General features: G+C 43.2%; 2 protein-coding genes across 2 annotated transcripts; one reads left to right on the plus strand and one right to left on the minus strand.

The window, feature by feature from the left end:
* Positions 1-2543: 2543 nt before the first annotated feature.
* march5l (membrane-associated ring finger (C3HC4) 5, like) lies at positions 2544-6758 on the minus strand. Its single transcript, XM_038964626.1, has 7 exons — positions 6627-6758; positions 6090-6176; positions 5720-5922; positions 5448-5578; positions 5062-5236; positions 3573-3739; positions 2544-3391 (listed from the first exon to the last, which is right to left on the minus strand). The coding sequence occupies exons 2-7, from the start codon at positions 6116-6118 to the stop codon at positions 3215-3217; spliced, it is 882 nt and encodes a 293-aa protein (XP_038820554.1). The 5' UTR covers positions 6119-6176; positions 6627-6758; the 3' UTR covers positions 2544-3214.
* Positions 6759-12596: 5838 nt separating this feature from the next.
* LOC120020972 (beta-centractin-like) lies at positions 12597-21102 on the plus strand. The gene is made up of 11 exons (XM_038964644.1): positions 12597-12796; positions 15001-15065; positions 15187-15262; positions 15462-15587; positions 15732-15856; positions 15956-16172; positions 16297-16389; positions 16539-16713; positions 16871-16932; positions 17092-17132; positions 19076-21102. Exons 1-11 carry the CDS (start codon positions 12749-12751, stop codon positions 19176-19178), a joined length of 1131 nt encoding a protein of 376 aa, XP_038820572.1. The 5' UTR covers positions 12597-12748; the 3' UTR covers positions 19179-21102.
* Positions 21103-21199: the final 97 nt, after the last annotated feature.

The following is a 21199-nucleotide window of genomic DNA, read 5'->3' on the forward strand; positions in this document are numbered from 1 at the left end:
CGATACGTTTTATCTATAATTTCTCTTCATTATCTCTCTTCATATGACAAGGATTAAAAAGGATTTGCCTGTAGATTGTAGACTTGATTCACGATGACGACTGCTAGCTAAGACTTTGAAAGTAATTTGTTGACATGATCAGTCCCATCAAAGCTACTGTACATATAACGTGATTTGACGTCATTTTATCTGTGGCCAATGACATTGAGCCTTCTTGGAAGGGCACTTGTAATAAACTCATCAAAAACGTCCTCTCACTGTCAACTGTTTATTTTCAGCAAACTTAACATGTGTAAATATTTGTATGAACATAACAAGACTCAACAACTGACACATAAACTGAACAAGTTCCACAGACATGTGACTAACAGAAATGGAATAATGTGTTCCTGAACAAAGGGGGGGGGTCAAAATCCAAAGTAACAGTCAGTATCTGGTGTGGCCACCAGCTGCATTAAGTACTGGAGTGCATCTCCTCCTCATGGACTGCACCAGATTTGCCAGTTCTAACTTTGCCAGTTCTAACTCTTCCACCAAGGCACCTGCAAGTTCCCGGACATTTCTGGGGGGAATGGCCCTAGCCCTCACCCTCTGGTCCAACAGGTCCCAGACGTGCTCAATGGGATTGAGATCCGGGCTATTCGCTGGCCATGGCAGAACACTGACTTTCCTATCTTGCAGGAAATCACGCACAGAACGAGCAGTATGGCTGGTGGCATTGTCATGCTGGAGGGTCATGTCAGGATGAGCCTGCAGGAAGGGTACCACATGAGGGAAGAGGATGTCTTCCCTGTAGCGCACACCATTGAGATTGCCTGCAATGACAACAAGCTCAGTCCGATGATGCTGTGACACACTGCCCCAGACCATGACGGACCCTCCACCTCCACATCGATCCCGCTCCAGAGTACAGGCCTCGGTGTAACGCTCATTCCTTCAACGAAAACGCGAATCCGACCATCACCCCTGGTGAGACAAACCCGCGACTCGTCAGTGAAGAGCACTTTTTGATAGTCCTGTCTGGTCCAGTGACGGTGGGTTTGTGCCCATAAGCGACTTTGTAGCTGGTGATGTCTGGTGAGGACCTGCCTTACAACAGGCCTACAAGCCCTCAGTCCAGCCTCTCCCAGCCTATTGAGGACAGTCTGAGGGATTGTGCGTTCCTGGTGTAAGTCGGGCAGTTGTTGCCATCCTGTACCTGTCCCGCAGGTGTGATGTTCGAATGTACCGATCCTGTGCAGGTATTGTTACACGTGGTCTGCCACTGCGAGGACGATCAGCTGTCTGTCTCACTGTAGCGCTGTGTTAGACGTCTCACAGTACGGACATTGCAATTTATTGCCCTGGCCACATCTGCAGTCCTCATGCCTCCTTGCAGCATGCCTAAGGCACGTTCACACAGATGAGTATCTTTCTTTTGGTGTTTTTCAGAGTCAGTAGAAAGGCCACTTTAGTGTCCTAAGTTTTCATAACTGTGACCTTTAATTGCCTACCGTCTGTAAGCTGTTAGTGTCTTAACGACCGTTCCACAGGTGCATGTTCATTAATTGTTTATGGTTTATTGAACAAGCATGGGAAACAGTGTTTAAACCCTTTACAATGAAGGATTTTTATGAATTATTTTTATGAATTACCCTAGACAGGGTCCTGAAAAAGGGACGTTTCTTTTTTTGCTGAGTTTATAACTCTGGCAGGATACAAAGGGCTGAAATTTTGTATGTCTACATTTACTAAGGACATAAACTTCGCGATGACAGTGTCCCCATGAGTGACAGAACAGAGCCAATCATGGCGTAATACTCCTATTTTTTGGTGGCTCGCCCCACCGCCACAGAAAGCACTGAGCTAGGCTGAAACACCTGCATTTTGGAGCTGCCTTACTCAAGAAAACAAAAATGAGACCATGTGTGTATGATATATATATTTTTTTACATTGTTTACAAACCTATATGTGACACATATTAATGCCAAAATAACATGCAAAACAGGCAAGTCCCCCCCCCCAAAAAAAATATTTATATTATTTTTTGCTAAAAATGTGGGGCTCAAAACATGTAGGGTTCTGATTTAGCTTATTCATAATTAATTCATCATTAACGTTTGGTTCATGCATGTGACCGACCAATACCTCACAAGGCTTCTTCTCTCCAAGCTGAGACCTTGAAACTGAGATATCCCTTTGTTCTGGGCGTACTGCCAAATTGCTTAGGCTGATGGTGAGGATTCCTCCCAGGCACCATCAATCAGTCACTTGTATGAACCCAGTCAAATTGGTTATTAGAAAAGCACAAACATAAAATGTTCCTTCACAAATTGTTGCAATAATGTCAGCCAATCAGCAATCAATGAGTAAATGTTGTCCAATTGCAATGGAGGCAGTAACTCACATGGACTTACCGAGATGGCATTGGTCATCATTTGTTCCCCTTGTTTCCTCACTTAAAGTTCTACACCACCCCTACTATCAAATTGACCTACCTCTGGCTGATGAGGCACTAACAGAAAGTAGAAGTCATCCCACTTCAATAATAACAGAGAGAATGTAGTATTTAACAATCAAATCAATTTATTAGCTAATTCATTCTTACAGGCAAATAAAATAGCAAGGGTTCTACAAAGTAGACCAGGGGTGTCGAACTCCTTTTATCCAGGGGGGCACGTTCAGTCTTCAACGAGGTCCAAAAGGGCAGCACTAAAAATTGGTTATATTTCCTTGTATTAAAAACTTGCGAAAAATTGTTCATATATATATATTTTCTTTTTAATATATACTCAAAGCACCCACGGGCCGGATTCGACCCCCTCGCCGGCCAGATCCGGTCCGCGGGCAGTATGTTAGACACTCCTGGTGTAGACATGCGCACACACAGAAACACACACACACATGATTGGGTGGATATCTTACAATGAAATACCAGAGCATGGTTGAGTTCAGGAGACACCAATGGGAGAAAACACTTTCAAAGAAAAAACTAACAATTGCATTTCTATTTGACAAGTTATCTGTTTGGAAATGTAACACACCTCTTAAACACACCCCTTGTCTGAGTAAAATAAAACTACATTGTGCTTGATTGCAGGTTTCTCTTTGTGTGAGGTCAGGGAACAGAGAGGATTCTGGGAGGCTGTCAATCGTTTCTGCTCCAACTTATTATATCTCCGCTCTACCTCTCCGTCCCTCCTTCGCCCTCTAGGGTTAGGGGGAGTGTTGTGTTCACTCGTTTCCACTATCCTCTGTGTCGTCCTCTCCTCCCTCACTCCGTCCCTCTCCATCTATGTCCCTCTCTCTCTCTGGGTAGTTGAGGATGTGGCGGTTGGCCTGGGTGAGGTACTGCTGCTGTTTGAAATACACCTTAAACACTCCCTTCATCACCACAAATGCTATACCACCCTACAACACAGAGGGAGAGAAAGGGAGAAAAAGAGAAATATAAAACACCTGCCACCCCAGACATACTGTACACACACACACACACACACACACACACACACACACACACACACACACACACACACACACACACACACACACACACACACACCCTCACCCTCACCCTCACCCTCACCCTCACCAGAACGGTGCGTTGCAGAGATGAAGGTACCCTGCTGAAGATCAGCCGTCCCACCAGGCTGGCCACGGAGGGGAAGATGAGAGCTCCACACAAAGTACGAGACACTGACAGGTGGTCCCCTCCATTACTCCCATCAGCTGGCACACGGGGCAATGGACGCCCTATACCTGTGTGGGATGGGGGTGAGGGGAGGAGAGAGACAAAAAGGAGAGTTAAAAAAAATTATTATCAAGTGAATTTCATTTGCAGAATGTACCACAGCGCCTTTGTAAAATATTCAGACACCTGGAATTGTTCCACATTTTGTTAGGTTACAGCCTTATTCTAAAATTGATTAAATGTTTTTCTTCCCCCTCATCAATCTACACACAATACCCCATAATGACTAAAGCAAAAACAGGTTTCTGTAGCATTGAAGGTCCCCAAGAACACAGTGGCCTCCATCATTCTTAAATGGAAGAAGTTTGGAACCACCAAGACTCTTCCTAGAGCTGGCCTCCCGGCCAAACTAAGCAATTTGGGGAGAAGGGTCTTGGGCAGGGAGGCGACCAAGAACACGATGGTCACTCGAACAGGGCTCCAAAGTTCCTCTGCGGAGATGGGAGAACCTTCCAGAAGGACAACCATCTCTGCAGCACTCCACAAATCACGCCTTTATGGTATAGTGGCCAGACGGAAGCCACTCCTCAGTAAAAGGCACACCTGACAGCACTCTTGGAGTTTGCCAAAAGGCACCTAAAGAGTCACTGGTGTGATGAAACCAAGATTTAACTCTTTGGCCTGAATGCCAAGTGTCACGTCTGGAGGAAACCTGGCACCATCCCTACGGTATAGCATGGTGGCGGTAGCAGCATCATCATCACACTGTGGTGATGTTTTTCAGCGTCAGGGACTGGGAAACTAGTCAGGATCGAGGGAAAGATGAAAAGAGCAAAGTAAAGCGAGATCCTTGATGAAAACCTGCTCCAGAGAGCTCAGGACCTCAGACTGGGACAAAGGTTCACCTTCCAACAGGACAAGGACCCTAAGCACACAGCCAAGACAATGCAGGTGTGGCTCCGGGACAAGTTCTTTAGTGGCCCATCCAGCGCCCAGACTTGAACCCGATCGAACATCTGTGGAGAGACCTGAAAATAGCTGTGCAGCGACACTCCCCATCCAACCTGACAGAGCTTGAGAGGATCTGCAGAGAAGAATGGGAGAAACTACCCAAATACAGGTGTGCCAAGCTTGTAGCGTCATACCCAAGAAGACGCTGTAATCGCTGCCAAAGGTGCTTCAACAAAGTTATGAATAAAGGGTCTGAATATTTTTATATATTTGCAACCATTTCTAAAAACCTGTTTTTGCTTTTGTCATTGTGAGGTATTGTGTGTAGATTGATGAGGTGAAAAACATTTGATCCATTTTAGAAGAAGGCTGTAACGTAACAAAATGTGGAACAAGTCAAGGCGTCTGAATACGTTCCGACTGCACTGTGTGTGTGTACCTGGAACTAGCAGCTGTAGTTTAGAGGAGTGTCTCTGCCACAGCCTCAGTATGTAGTCCTCCCAGCGTATCATCTTGCCCAGGACCAGCATCACAGGGATGGTAGGTAGACCCATCAGGAGGAACAGAGGGTCGGCTCTCTCCATCACATCCAAGCCCTTCTTATGGCCTACCACCTGTAGAAATAGGGGGAGGATGGAAAGGGAGGGGGGGGAGGAGGGAAAGGGAGGGAGGTAAGGAGGGAGGGAATTGTGGATCTCGTGTTCTGTGTTGCATTGGCGTTCGCAATGGATTCACTGAACTAGTTAGTAAGTTAGTGTTAGTTATGGTCAATGGCAAGGGTATAATGGTTTGAGGTTCAGGGGTCAGGAGTAGAGGGTCATGTACCTGCATGACAGTCACAGCTCCATAGGTGACAGCTGACCAATAGACTGTCCCCACCACCACCCCAGCAGCAGCGAACGGACTGGCCCGCGACAGAGCCCTGTCCACCTGCTGGAGGAAGTACACCAATGGCCCTGGAGGGGGGGACAGACAGACATATACAGTCAGTAAAATACGCACACCTGGACAGAAGGCACTACAGAGTAGAACTATCTTGTGTGTGCGCTGCAAGTTGCCCATATCGGGAAAGACTATACTCTGTGTGTGTCAGTTACCCATCTTGGGGAAGACGATGCTGTACTCTGTGCCACACTGAGGGCAGCAGACAGCTCCTCCACTGTTTCCTTTCTGCTTCTCATCGAGCCAGCGCTGCAGGCAGGCCTGGTGGATCCACTTGGTACAGCCTTTACACCTGCAGGGGCTCACCCACTCTGCCACGCGGTCCTCTTTCTCTGTCGCAAAACACACCCAGCAGTGCCTGGACATGCACACACACAGTGGGAGATACAGGTGAATACACACAGACAAAGGCAGGCAAAGGTGACACACACACACACACACACACACACACACACACACACACACACACACACACACACACACACACACACACACACACACACACACACACACACACACACACACTTCTCAGGGGGCTCCTCTACACAGGCCATATTGAGTCCGTTCAGTTCCTCTAGGTCCCTGTCTCAGCATGGGCCAGCCAGGAAGGACCTGCATACAAAGAGTCATTTTCACTTTCTCTACATCCTGCATCTGGTTATTTTACAGAAAACATTTACCAACTGTCTGTATTAGCTTGCTTCTCCTACATTCAACTAACTCACTTTTGGTTTGGCCAAACTTGTAACTAATTTAACGTTAGCTGTCTCGGCCATGCCAAACTGACATGCCCCAGTCAGTGAACAACTGCAAGCTAACCTGAGATAACGTTAGCTAGCTAATGCTGTGATGCTGGTTTTCTGTGTTTTAGTTAGATCATAAAATGACATGTCGTCCATACAACTTGCCATTAAAACGTTTTAATCGCTTTGTGATTTAAGTTTAGGCCGAGATTGCGTCAAGTGTATAACGTTACCGCAAATAGACTAGCAAAATAGTTTAGTAGCTATGGAGGAATTCATAACTTCTAGTTGTTGTTGAACAATGACAGTGGTTTCTTACCTCAATAATGCCTCTATATAAATACCCCGAAGTACCTCACAGTCAGTTTTAAACTAGCTGAATGACAAGAGAAGAGTTTTGATCGCTAAATAATCTTCGTCAACTGTCACCACCATAAAGCAGACAGGAATAATAAAGTACTTCCGGGTCACGTATTTTTGGAATCCTTCAGAATAAGAGTAACGTCCTGTATACGTTGTAGCTGAATTAATAAACAGAGCGAAATTGTGCAGAATTATATATATATATATATATATATATATTATACTAACTATCATACAAAGAATACTTTCAAGTATTTCTATGACATATTATGGGATTATTATTTGTATAAATATTAAGCCTAAATGGTGAACAATATTTTTTGTGCATGTACAGTGCACAGTGCACTCCAATCATTTAGAGAACCATACACAATTTCCTGTAGGTTGTGTTGCAGTAAATGGAGGTTCCATTCTACTTAGCAGCACTTCTAGTTTCCAAATCCACAGAGTTACACCCAGAGGAGCGTCACTGCTTGTTTTTCGGCCCTTCAAGAGAGTCCAATCAGCTGAAATCCAGTTGTTTTTTCATATCGGACATAAATATTGCACTGTACATAATCGATTGTGTGTCCATAAAATCAGAGGCCTACTTACTAGAGTCCCTAATATACAAAACAGATGAGTTTCAACCAAAAGTTTGCGTAGGGCCCCTGAACACTATATGCTACAAACATAGCACTGTAAAGGAAAAACTATTGTTTGTGTTCATCAAACCAGGGTCCAGTCTACACTTTTGTACTATCACTTTAACTCTACGCTGACCGACTAATTCAGAACTATATCTTATTTACAAAGGAACAAATAAACTACTTTAACTTACTCTTTGTTTGCTTTCAGTGTGAAATAAAACGCCATTCCATATCAGACGTGCGCTCTTGACTTGCGCTACAATGGTGGTGCCAAATTCCGACAATTAGCAGGTGGTTAGGTGAGAAACGAACTGCTAAAGCGAAACAATGGAAACAATGTGATCAGTAGATAGAGTGTTAACTGACTGGCATTCCTGTAAATTACCTACTTTTTCTAATGATGATGAGCAGGCTGCAGACCTTATATCAGACTTTAAATCGGTGCAAGGCCAGCCTTTTGTGACAAAATATGCCTCAGGTCAAGCGTTTTGGCTGGACAAATAAAAAATATCATCCTAGTAAGATCATGTAAATGGGTTAGTATCACACCAATCATCAGATTGCTTATGTTTCTTAAAATGGCGGGGAAACAATGTTGATTTGTGCCCAGTGGGGTGATTCTACCGATGAGTGTTACTGTTGATGATCAATTTCTGTTGATGATCAAGTAACTTCATTGTGATATTTGTTATGAATAAAGCATGCTTTAAAAAAATATATATATATACTTGCATCTCTCTTGACTTTTTTAATGTAGTCATTTATTACTATTCTTTGTATATTTTCCGAAGTGTTCACCAGAAGGCTTTGACTTTTACATTGTAAGCTATTTTGGTATGCAATGCGTCCTGTGACTCAGTTTTTTATTCAAACTCACCTGTTTTGTACTTTAGGGACTCTAGTGAGTATACTGGACCCTAGTTGTATGGGCATACAATCAATCAATTTTCCTGTATAGTGCTATATTTGTACCATATAATGTCCAGGGCCGCATTATAAGCTGTTTGACCACAGTAAAAGTGCAGCAACACTTCCTGACCTAAGTTTTTGTTCAAACTGACCACTTTTGTATTCTAGTGACTCTAGAATACACTTTAAGCTGTTTGACCACAGGAAGGGTTCTATTCAATCTGTATCGCAGAAGTTCAGCGTTACAGCGCTATTGACATTTAAAGGCAATATTCCTGTGTTAGTGAAGACTGCATTGACAGTAAACGCTGCACATATCGGCTCAATCGGAAATTATCTTTACATTTCTATTGCGCAATCTGTAACGCTTCAGCAATACAGAATGACTAGATCACTGAAGGTCCAGAAACACTTCCTATGACCTAGGTTTTTGTTCAAACTCATCTGTTTTGTACAGGTACTTGTCTATGGTGCAATATCTATGTCCAATATGAAAAACATACTGCATTTAAGCTGATTGGCCACTCTTTAATGGCTGCAAAATGAGCAGCAAAGCTGTCATCAAGGCAAAGAGTGGCTACTTTGAAGAATCACAATATAAAATATATTTTAATTGGTTTAACACATTTTTGGTTATTACATGATTCCATATGTGTTATTTCATAGTTTTGATGTCTTCACTGTTATTCTACAATGTAGAAAATAGTAAAAATAAAGAAAAACCCTGGAATGAGTAGGTGTCCAAATTTTCACTGACACTGTATATATATATATATATATATATATATATATATATATATATATATATATATATATATATATATACTACATGACCAAAAGTATGTGGATACCTGCTCGTCGAACATCTCATTCTAAAATCATGGGCATTAATATGGAGTTGGTCCCCCCTATACCAGCCTCCACACCTCTGGGAAGGCTTTCCAGTAGATGTTGGAACACTGCGGGGACTTGGTTCCATTCAGCCACAAGAGCATTAGTGAGGTCATGCAGTGATGTTGGCAGATTAGGCTTGGCTCGCAGTCAGCGTTCCAATTCATCCCAAAGGTGTTCGATGGGGTTGAGGTCAGGACTCTGTGCAGGCCAGTCAAGTTCTTCCACACCAATCTCGACAAACCATTTCTGTATGGACCCCGCTTTGAGCACAGGGGCATTGTCAAACTGAAACAGGAAAAGGCCTTCCCCAAACTTTTGCCACATAGTTGGAAGCACAGATTCGTTTGGAATGTCATTGTATGCTGTGGCATTAAGATTTCCCTTCACTGGAACTAAGGGGCCCGAACCATATAAAACGGCCCCAGACTATTATTCTTCCTCCACCAAACTTTACAGTTGACACTATGCATTGGGTCAGGTAGCGTTCTCCTGGCATCCGCCAAACCCAGATTCGTCCATCGGACTGACAGATGGTGAATCGGGATTCATCACCTCAGAGAACACTTTTACACTGCTCCAGAGTCAAATGGTGCAAGCTTTACACCACTCCAGCCGACACTTGGCATTGAGCACGGTGATCTTAGACTTGTGTGCGGCTGCTCGGCCATGGAAACACATTTCATGACGCTCCCGACAAACAGTTATTGTGCTGACTTTGCTTCCAGAGGAAGTATGGAACTCGGTAGTGGGTGTTGCAACCGAGGACAGATGATTTTTACGTTTCTCCTAGACGTTTCCACTTCACAATAACAACACTTACAGTTGACTGGGGCAGCTCTAGCTCAGGGCAGAAATTTTATGAACTGACTTGTTGGACTCCTATGACGGGGTCACGGGGAAAGTCACTGAGCACTTCAGTAATGCCACTTTACAAAAAAAAGTATCAATTGAGATTGCATGGCTGTGTACTTAACTTTATACACCTATCAGCAACGGGTGTGGCTGAAATAGCCAAATCCACTAATTTGAAGAGGTGTCCACATAATACTGTATATATAGTGTACATACAGTTGAAGTCGTACGTTTACATACACTTAGGTTGGAGTCATTAAGTCGTTTTTCAACCACTACACAAAATTCTTGTTAACAAACTATAGTTTTGGCAATTTGGTTAAGACATCTACTTTGTGCATGACACAAGTAATTGTTCCAACAATTGTTTACAGACAGATTAATTAACTTATAATTCAATGTATCACAATTCCAGTGGGTCAGATGTTTACATTCACTAAGTTGACTGTGCCTTTAAACAGCTTGGAAAATTCCAGAAAATGATGTCATGGCTTTAGAAGCTTCTGATAGGCTAATTGACATCATTTGAGTCAATTGGAGGTGTACCTATGGATGTATTTCAAGGCCTACCTTCAAAGTCACTGCCACTTTGCTTGACATCATGGGAAAATCAAAAGAAATCAGCCAAGACCTCAGACAAAAAAAATTGTAGACAAGTCTGGTTCATCCTTGGGAGCAATTTCGAAATGCGTAAAGGTACCATGTTCATCTGTACAAACAATAGTACGCAAGTATAAACACCATGGGACCAAGCAGCCGTCATACCACTCAGGAAGGAGACACGTTCTGTCTCCTAGAGATAAACGTACTTTGGTGGGAAAAGTGACAATCAATCCCAGAACAACAGCAAAGGACCTTGTGAAGATGCTGGAGGAAACTGGTACAAAAGCATCTATATCCACAGTAAAACAAGTCCTATATCTACATTACCTGAAAGGCTGATCAGCAAGGAAGAAGCCACTGCTCCAAAACCGCCATAAAAAAGCCAGACAACGATTTGCAACTGCACATGGGAACAAATATCGTACTTTTTGGAGAAATGTCCTCTGGTCTGATGAAACAAAAATAGAACTGTTTGGCCATAATGACCATTGTTACATTTGGAGGAAAAAGGGGGAGGCTTGCAAGCCGAAGAACACCATCCCAACCGTGAAGCACGGGGTGGCAGCATCGTGTTGTGGGGGTGCTTTGCTGCAGGAGGGACTGGTGCACTTCACAAAATAGATGGCATCATGAGGAAGTAAAATTATGTGGATATATTGAAGCAACATCTCACAACATTAGTCAGGAAGTTAAAGCTTGGTCGCAAATGGGTCTTCCAAATGGACAATGACCCCAAGCATACTTCCAAAGTTGTGGCAAAATGGCTTAAGGACAACAAAGTCAATGTATTGGAGTGGCCATCACAAAGCCCTGACCTCAATCCCATAGAATATGTGTGGGCAGAACTGAAAAAGCATGTGCAAGCAAGGAGGCCTACAAACCTGACTCAGTTACACCAGCTTTGTAAGGGGTAATGGGTCAAAATTCACCCAACTTATTGTGGAAGCTTGTGGAAGGCTACCTGAAATGTTTGACCCAAGTTAAACAATTTAAAGGCAATTCTACCAAATACTAATTGAGTGTATGTAAACGTCTCACCCACTGGGAATGTGATGAAAGAAATAAAAGCTGAAATAAATAATTCTCTCTACTATTATTCTGACATTTCACATTCTTAAAATAAAGTGGTGATCCTAACTGACCTAAAACAGGGACTTTTTACTGGAATTGTGAAAAACGGAGTTTAAATGTATTTGGCTAAGGTGTATGTAAACTTCTGACTTCAACTGTAATTTCAAGCCTTATTCATACAGTTTTGTTGAATAGAAATACATCATATTTCATATTTTTATTATATTTGTATTGTGTATTTCAGCTATTTTTACTTTCTTTGAGTATACAGCATTACTAGTTGTTTTTTGCCCTCTCATGATAATTACTTTTGGGTATTATGTAGATTACATTTTCGATGACATTTAGTTTAATTTAACTGGTTAAACAAAATTGTAAGTGCTAACATTTCCTCACAAAATGTAACGAATTTTTTACATTTGTATAATTTTTTACCATCTTCATTATAATACTTTTATTTTGAAGGGAAATCGCCAAAGTCATCGCGTTATTCTTTCTAGGTCTTGCTTTTTCTTGCTTGCTTCTCAGAGGTCTGACTGTCCTACTGACCGCCAAAAATCCATACATCAGTGCCAAAAATACACAACAGTCCTTCTGATTACAGAGACTTTATTCTTAAAGGGAAAGAAACACTGTCATTTAAAAAAAAATCTAAACATTTTGGGGTGTTCTGAAATTTACGACAGATACACTACACATATTCAGTAAGAGCTAATTACCAATGCTAATTAACCATGATTTCAAAAACATTCACATAAATATAACTTCTCTAATGCTCATCTAGTCATTTTGTAAAGGGAGCAAAGTTGATTTAGCTGAAGATAAACGTATTCATGAAGATGATGGAAAAGCCAGCCAGCCAAAACTGTGCACACGCTGACAACCCTGAATAGAGGGTTTAACAGTGAGCACGTAAGCTCTAGCTGGCAGCATTGCGATTGGCTGTTGCCAGTGTCCGTCTAGACAACCAGACACAACGTTAGGTTGTGATCAAAGCAAGCATCGGCAGCGAGTCGGATGAGCCCAGAGTGACAGGGCGTTATTTACATGTTTAAAATATCCAATAGGCCACATTTTATTGAAGGAATAATTGAAACATATCTTAAACAATCAGTTCGTCATGGAGTCCTATGACATTATAGCTAACCAGCCGGTTGTGATCGATAATGTAAGTATGATGTCACTCACCCACACCCTGACTTGCCCGCTAAATGACTAGCCAGGAAGGTTAGCTAGCTTATTGTGTTGGAAGCTTTGTTAGCTGACATTATTGAATACTGTGTACTAGCCTGCTATTCATCAATATATTCCAGTTGCGCCTAGCTAGTTAGCTCTTCCCATGTGGATGTCGTGTAGAATGTCTCTTTGTCGATTTAGTTTTGTTACATTGCATAGCTTGCTAGCTAACTTGTGTGCTGCAGAACCAGCTTGCTAATGCTAGCTATCCAGCTTACGTTACGTGGTTTTTCATTTAAACGCTGTATAACGCTACCTACATCTCACATCTCCATCATATTTTCTGTGCTGGAAGAATAACAAGATGCACATGATGAAATTATAGTCGCATCAGCTACTAGGTAACTAGCTGCAACACCGGCTAGACACATTATTTCGCCGGGAGACGAACCCCACCTTGGCTTGCTAACGGCTAGCCATCTATGCTGAGTCGTTCCATGTCATTTCAGCAAGCCATGACACCCACCATCTCCGATTGTTCTGATATTTTTTTCAGTAGTTAGAAACCGATAGGATTGACATTCCTGAAACATTCTTTTCATAAAATCTAATTTTGTCTTGGAGAAATTAAGCTATTTGATTGCACCCAAATTGGCAATTTTTGTTAGACCATTCCTGATGAACAAGCTAACTATTCGACTAGAGCAGTTCTAATGGTTTCAATGTTATTGTCTCTGATGGTCTTCAATGGTGAAAGTCCCAAACACACACTGTATAGTGTTTTGCAATTGGTGTTTTTTGTTGTTGTTGGTAAATGTCACTAATCACATACATATAGAGCTGTTTCCTGATCATTGTTTTGGAAAACATAAGACTGCCATGCAATTCATTATTTTATGAGGGTTGTCACAACATTTTAGCCCATTTGTATTGTTTTATTTTAGCCCATTTATCCATCAACATTTTGGTCGAAAAATTATTCATATGGGAATTGAATAGGGATAGCCCTCTCAGAGAGCGGCCGCTTGTTGGTCTATTCAAGGAGAGTTGGGTTGAAGTATAAGGTTGCTAAGAGATGGGAAAACTGAATTGCTTTCATGGAGGACTGGCTTGAATTGAGCTAAATCGATTGGTTTACCATCTAAAGTTGCAAAGGAAATGTTGTGATATATTTAATACACACAAGAGACCAGCCAAATGGATAGTGTGGCGGTATAGCAGAAACAACGACATCTAGTGGTCAACTTGGTATAATGGTAAATATTGCAAGCGACTTCAATTACACATTCTCCGAACAGGAGGAAAAACATCACCAGATTTACAGGGAATACATTACATAGTATGGAGAAGCAATACTCAAAGTCACAGCTTCATACTACTTGTCTAACATACATAACTTATACTGTTTACTGGTTGTTGGAGTGGGATTGGCGTGGGGTGTATGTGGATTGATTTTGACAATTTTGGGGGGATTTTTAGGGAATGCTAATCGTATCTGTTAGTAGCTACATCAGCATTTTAAGAGCAATCTGAGATGGTGGGTGTCAATCCATTTTCTTATGCTTTTTGAAGTGGAACGACCCTGATGCTAGCCCTGCATTGCCAGAGAAATTAGCTAGCTAGCAGCATTAGCAATCGCTAACTATCGCCATCAGTCACTGATCATGCGCCTTAGGGCATACCAGTCTAAAAATGAACAACTTCAATCCCCCAAAAAACCTACTTGAAATTGCATTTTCAATTTTCTTTGCTAGATTATTTATCCTGAATGAGTGTACCCGACCTTGCAGGTTGTTGTCAACGTAGTACTACCTGTGTCATCTGTTGCCCTGATTAGCCCAGAGGCTTGTCATGGGCTCTGTTTTTAAAGCTATACAAGTAGCATACTGTTTTACTAGAATGGTACTCAAACCCTTATGAAAAGTTGAATTATAAAGAAGGGACTGTGATGCTGCCATGACCCAGCAGACAAAGGCTGCAAAGTGTAATATCTCATCCAGAGAGGGATGATGCCTTCTTCAGCTTCAGGCGGTGTCTTGTGAGACACACACACACACACATATGAGGAGTGTTAATTGCATTGGGTGAGGACAGACAACACAAGCAGTTTTTAGCTCAATATGGACCCATTTCTCTCCTCTCCTCTCTGTTTTAATTTCGACTCCTATTTACCTATATCGTTCTTTCTCTCCCCAGGGTTCAGGCGTTGTCAAAGCTGGCTTTGCTGGAGACCAGATCCCCAAATACTGCTTCCCCAACTAGTAAGACCTCAATTTTTACTTATCCTACAACAACAACACACCACTGATATTCAGTCAGGTGGCATCCAAGGTATTTGTGTTGTGTTCATGACTGTTGTGTTCCACTGTGTGCGTGATCCAGTGTGGGCCGTCCCAAGCATGTGCGCGTGATGGCAGGAGCCCTGGAGGGGGACCTCTTCATCGGACCCAAAGCAGAGGTAGGCTTCACACCATAGGCTTCCTCACACACACACACACACACACACACACACACACACACACACACACACACACACACACACACACACACACACACACACACACACACACACACACACACACACACACACACACACTATGAATGGGCCTGTCTCAACAAGCCTCTATCTAACCCTTCTCTTACCCCTCCCCTCTCAGGAGCACAGAGGGTTGCTGTCAGTGAGGTATCCCATGGAGCACGGCATAGTGAAGGATTGGAACGACATGGAGAGGATCTGGCAGTACGTCTACTCCAAGGAACAGCTGCAGACCTTCTCAGAGGAGGTGAGCTCTCCTCTCTCTTTCATAACCTCATTCCTTGTTTTGGTGGTCATTGCAGAACAGTCGACCACATGCTTTCTTCAGTAGCCACGGCCACTGGCTTTAGTCACAGATGATAAAACTGTCCTTCTCTCTCTTTCCCTCCAGCACCCTGTCCTGTTGACTGAAGCTCCCCTGAACCCCAGTAAGAACAGGGAGAAGGCGGCTGAGGTTTTCTTCGAGACCTTCAACGTCCCCGCCCTCTTTATCTCCATGCAGGCAGTCCTCAGTCTGTGAGTATGTTTCACTGTGTGTTTGTGTGTGTGGTAGTGTGGTAGTGTCTCACTCACGCTTTTGTGTGTATGTTATACTTGCATCCCTCTCTTGCTCAGCTATGCGACAGGGCGCACCACAGGGGTGGTGTTAGATTCGGGTGACGGAGTGACCCACGCAGTGCCCATCTACGAGGGCTTTGCCATCCCCCACTCCATCATGAGGGTGGACATCGCTGGCAGGGACGTGTCCCGCTACCTCCGACTGCTGCTACGCAAGGAGGGCTACGACTTTCACACCTCCGCCGAATTTGAGGTGGTTCGCACCATCAAAGAGGTACGGGACGGATTGTGTGCGCGTGTGACCCACACACACACGTGTGTCACCAAACGAAAAGAAACGCAGGGCTCTATAGCTGTCGATAGGAATGTGTCGATAATGTGTGTGTTTCTGTCCTCAGAGAGCCTGCTACCTGTCCCTGAACCCCCAGAAGGATGAGACTCTGGAGACCGATAAGGCCCAGTACACCCTCCCCGACGGCAGCACGCTGGATGTTAGTATTTAACACACACACCTTTTTTGTTTTCTTTTGAAGGATTACAAACATCAACAACATCATAATCACCATGATGACCCTGAGCCTAATCTCTGACACCCAGTTGACCCTAACTTTGACTTTTGACCTCTGCCCCCCCTGTCCAGATTGGTCCAGCCCGGTTCCGAGCACCAGAACTGCTGTTCAGGCCAGACTTGATCGGAGATGAGAGCGAGGGCATCCATGAAGTGCTGGCCTTCGCCATCCAGAAGTCTGACATGGATCTCCGACGCACACTCTTCTCCAACATCGTACTGTCTGGAGGATCCACACTGCTCAAAGGTTACACACGCACACACACTGACTGTTCAACATCAACTAATACCAGTGTGTTGTGAATGGGAAGTGGGTGTTTTCTCATGTGGTTTAAGGCTCCTTAGCTCAGCATTGCACAGAAACACATACACCCTGTTAGCTAACATAGTCTTTTCTGCTGTAGGCTTCGGTGACAGGCTACTAAGCGAAGTGAAGAAGCTCGCTCCCAAAGACGTGAAAATCAAGGTATAGTAGCTAACAAGTTCATGCCCAGGGGCCTCTTCTTGGCCAGAGCTCAGCATGTTAGTATGTAAGCCTGATGTTTTTAGCATATGTTGGCAGGATGTTGTCACGTCAGCAAGCCCCTGCTGACTTTCTGTCTCCCTCGCTCTGTTTCATGTCCAGATCTCCGCCCCTCAGGAGAGGTTGTACTCCACGTGGATTGGGTAAGAGATCACCACACCACACACACACCAGGGATGCAAACTCGTCGCTTATTGGAGGTGTTCGCCGTTTTTGATCTCAGAATAGGCTGTCCATGTAGATCCAAAGAAAAAAAAAAGAAAAAAATTATGGAAATCATTGACTGAGCACAAAATGCATCCCTACGCATTCTAATAAGGGAATAGAATGACGTCAGATCAGAATCAGCGTTCCATTCAAAATCACGTGTGTCCCCTGTGATCAGCCAGCCGCATCCTCTACCAACCATTACTCACCTGCGTCTCCCCGTCCACTCTTTCTGTGCATCTTTAAATGTAATTTAGCCGCGATGGCGAGCCGGGGTATGCAGGAACAAGTCTTCTGTTACATTTGTGTAATTATTGGAGCAGCTCAAGCAAAGTGGATACATAGTGTCTTTTCATTTCGCCTGTTTAGAACCAAGAGCACAGACCAGTCTGACTAGGCTCCGCTGTCACGCAGCTCCTGAGTGCCATAGAGGAAAAACAGAGCACAGTGGCGGTCATGCTTGTGCCTTTTACATCGCTGAAAACCATATGTCTCTAGCCTAAACCATTCAAAAGTTATGCCCCATTTACTGGAGCTACCTTTCTACCACGAATTCCTGCGCGTTTTATATGTTTTCATAAACCATGACGCGGGCTGTCTTTAAAGTGGAACTGACAGTGTTTTAGCAACATGAAGTCGTATTAAAATCTGTTAATATTTTTACAATTTCTGACAAGATAACTTGAAAATGTACCATATCTAAGTGTTCATACTTTCATAGAATGCTTGGGAATGACTTAGAGTGAGGCATTTGTGAAAATTCTATAGCAATATAGAGTGGGAAAGCGGCCGTGCGTTTGGAAAATTAATAGATACTGCAGTAAATAAAACCTAATAAAACATCTGTCTTGTCCAGGACCGGACTCTACACAGACCGGTGCGCCATTGCCAATCAGAGCTACTGTAGGCCTACTGCAGCCATCATTCACTTTGAACTGGACTGTGTGTTTACAGGCAGTTGCAAAAGCGCGACTTTAGATCATTAGAACGCATTCGCCGAAAGCCACAAAATACACCTGAATTGATTTCTGCAAATATGTAAACACCACGGGAGTCCTCTTACATTTGGGAACTTTACAGTCCTATTGATCAAACAACCATGAAAAGTTAGGCTCTCTCTCCCTCAGTTTCCTATCCACATCAACAAGATGAACAACTAATGTTAGCCAGAGCGAGATGAGCTAAAATCTAACGAGTGAACAGTAGATAAACCCTCTCAATTTTCCGCTTGAGGTTGGCCGTCAAAATAGCACTGTTAAACGATGGGGAATGGTAGCCTGCTCGCCATTCTGCAGCTTGCCTGCCGATGCATGCTTGTCACCCAATGCATGCTGGTCCCAACCGACATTTGAATAACTGAATGGGAACTTGCCTGCCTCCCTGCCCATTTTGAGCGATGCCAAACACATTGGATGGACAACTAAGACATATGCTAACTGTGGATAACAGTCGTTCAAGTTCAGCATAGCTAGCTAGCAAAGTGATTCACATTTCTTGCTAGCTAACCAAATGACACCTGCATCTCTAGCTGTAGCAACAGAAAAACGACATGGGGGTGAAAAAGTCGGCCACTCAACCATTCGTCCAATGACATGACATCGTCCCAGAAGATAGCTAGCTAACATTAGGCTCCGTGTTTGTAGCTCGCTAAATAAATGGCCACACAAATAGATAACCTAGCCTATTAGTCACGTTATGAGTCATTTGTGATCATTGCCCTTGCTAATTTAAATGTGTTGACATTTGTCTGTTTTTGTCCAAAATATTGAGTCATTGAAACTGAATCCCTAATGGCTGGAGGCAGCAAACAATATACCAGGCCAGCTGTGATTTACAACCTGCACTCACTCACCTCTCATCCCTCTTGTGTTCTGTGTAGTGGCTCCATCCTGGCGTCGTTGGACACCTTTAAGAAGATGTGGGTCAGTAAGAAGGAGTATGAGGAGGACAGAGCACGGGCCATCCACAGGAAGACCTTCTAACCCCGCTGCCCTTTAGCTGCTCTCAACATTAGCTATCTGCCCCCAACCTTCCCTCACACTACCATCCAATGCTCCTGTATCAGCCCTCAGTTGCCCCACATTACCAATTTGCCCCAGATAATTCCAACTACCCCCATATTGCCCTCCATTACCACGCCATACAGCCCAATGTCTGTCCCCCCCCCCGCTGGCTCCCCTCTCCTTTGCTACCCCCATCCTCTGGCCAGGGGAGTTTATATACACCTTCCCTCAGTTCAGCATGCCTTTTGTTGCCACCCACCGCACCCATGGGTGTAGGGAGAGAGCAGGGTGCCCCTTCAGGTAAACCTGTGACCCCATCACCTCCTCCCTCCACACACACACACCCCTCGACCCCAAAGATAACCCTCACACTGTGTGGGCATCTGTCAATACTGTGGACTGTCTGTTTTTCTGTTCTTAAGGGGGCAATGCTATACTTTACTCAACCCTGAAGTATTTATATTACTTTCCTATCTACCCCGCCCTGTACGATACCTAGCATCATATCATTCAGTGACAATGAAGGTGAATGTTTTTTTTTCTTTCTTCGATACTGTAAGAATTTCATTCCAAACCGAAGAGATTGACTTTTGCTTTTTAAAATTATTTTGTAATATTTCGGTCATCACGGTTACAAATCACCACGTTGAAGTCACCGTTGTGTTAGTTTCCATTTGTTGAATGAGTTCGTATTGAGGGGTATTGGAATGGGTCACGCTGCTCTGTGTGGTCTGGGGTAAAGAATACCACTGTTTGACATTGGCTCATAAAACATTAAAGGAACTTCTCTCTCCGCCAACCCTCCTACAGGTGTTTAACAACAATGACTACTGGTCATGTTTAGACGGCAGCGATGTTTAACGCTTCCTTATATTGATGTGTCAAAATATAAAGTGTCTCCATTCGGTTAGCTGTGTTTTTATCCCCTCTTTGTCTAAAAAGGATGTTTGTGAAATGGTGAGATGTACCCTCCTCACTCAGTACAAAACCCAATATGGTGATTTAGACATTATGTGACCATTACTATTTCTAAATGACCGTTTAAAGATATGAAAGCTAAACTTGAATGCCTTATAAAAATTGTATCTGACAAAGTGCTGTCAGTGAAAAAGTTGGCATTTAGGCCTACATCAGATGTGTTCCTGTTATTAGTGGTCTGTGTTCAACAGAGAGGCTGGTCTGAGAGCTGTGTACCTGGACAGGTTACATTTTGAGGAGGTCTTAAGTCTCCCTTAACCACTGATGCAGGGTCAGATTTATTCATCGCCCAACTGGTTAACCTTGAGATTGTTTGTTTATCTGATCCTAAACCTGGAGTGAACTCTGATCTCAGTGTTAGCGGTCAAGGGAAAGTCACTGAGATCCTCCTCCGACAAACATTTGAGTTTTTCATCTCCAAAGGCTCCATTTTAAACCATGGTGGGGATTAACTGTTAAATATGCAACTGTTATTTTAAGTGTATGTATGGGATAGAAACATTGAGAGATGTTTAGTTGCTATAGACTGTAGTAAGACCATTCTCATAATAAGCATGTAGAAGCACAAGATGGCGGAGTATTATCAGTTAGTTTCTACCATCTATTCCCCCTCATGTACCAGTAAAAGTCTGGGTGTTGTTATGGCTAAGCTGGGTTCCCTGCATCTCATTGGCAGTAAAGAGGTTGTGTCCAAACCTTCCTTCCGTTCCCCGACACCGGAAAGTCCACTTTATCTTCTGGGTGTTTTTAAAAAGGTTCGTAACTTCATCAGCCTTGTGTACAGTGGAACACTTTTCAAAAAGTCAACCCCATCTAAAGAAGATCATTAAATACAGGAATAAAAATGTACAATACTGTTTATTCAAGTCTTGCTTTTACTTTTCATTTTGTAAATTCAGTATAATAAATAAGTTAATGACTGCTGTTGGAGGTGTCTGTGTTTTATATATAATTAATTATAGTTGTAATTATAACCACAACCAACAAGATGCTATGAAGTCTTTTAGACATTGTGACCCAGT

Source organism: Salvelinus namaycush, chromosome 26 (genome assembly GCF_016432855.1).
Source record: "Salvelinus namaycush isolate Seneca chromosome 26, SaNama_1.0, whole genome shotgun sequence".
Taxonomy (NCBI): Eukaryota; Metazoa; Chordata; class Actinopteri; order Salmoniformes; family Salmonidae; genus Salvelinus; species Salvelinus namaycush.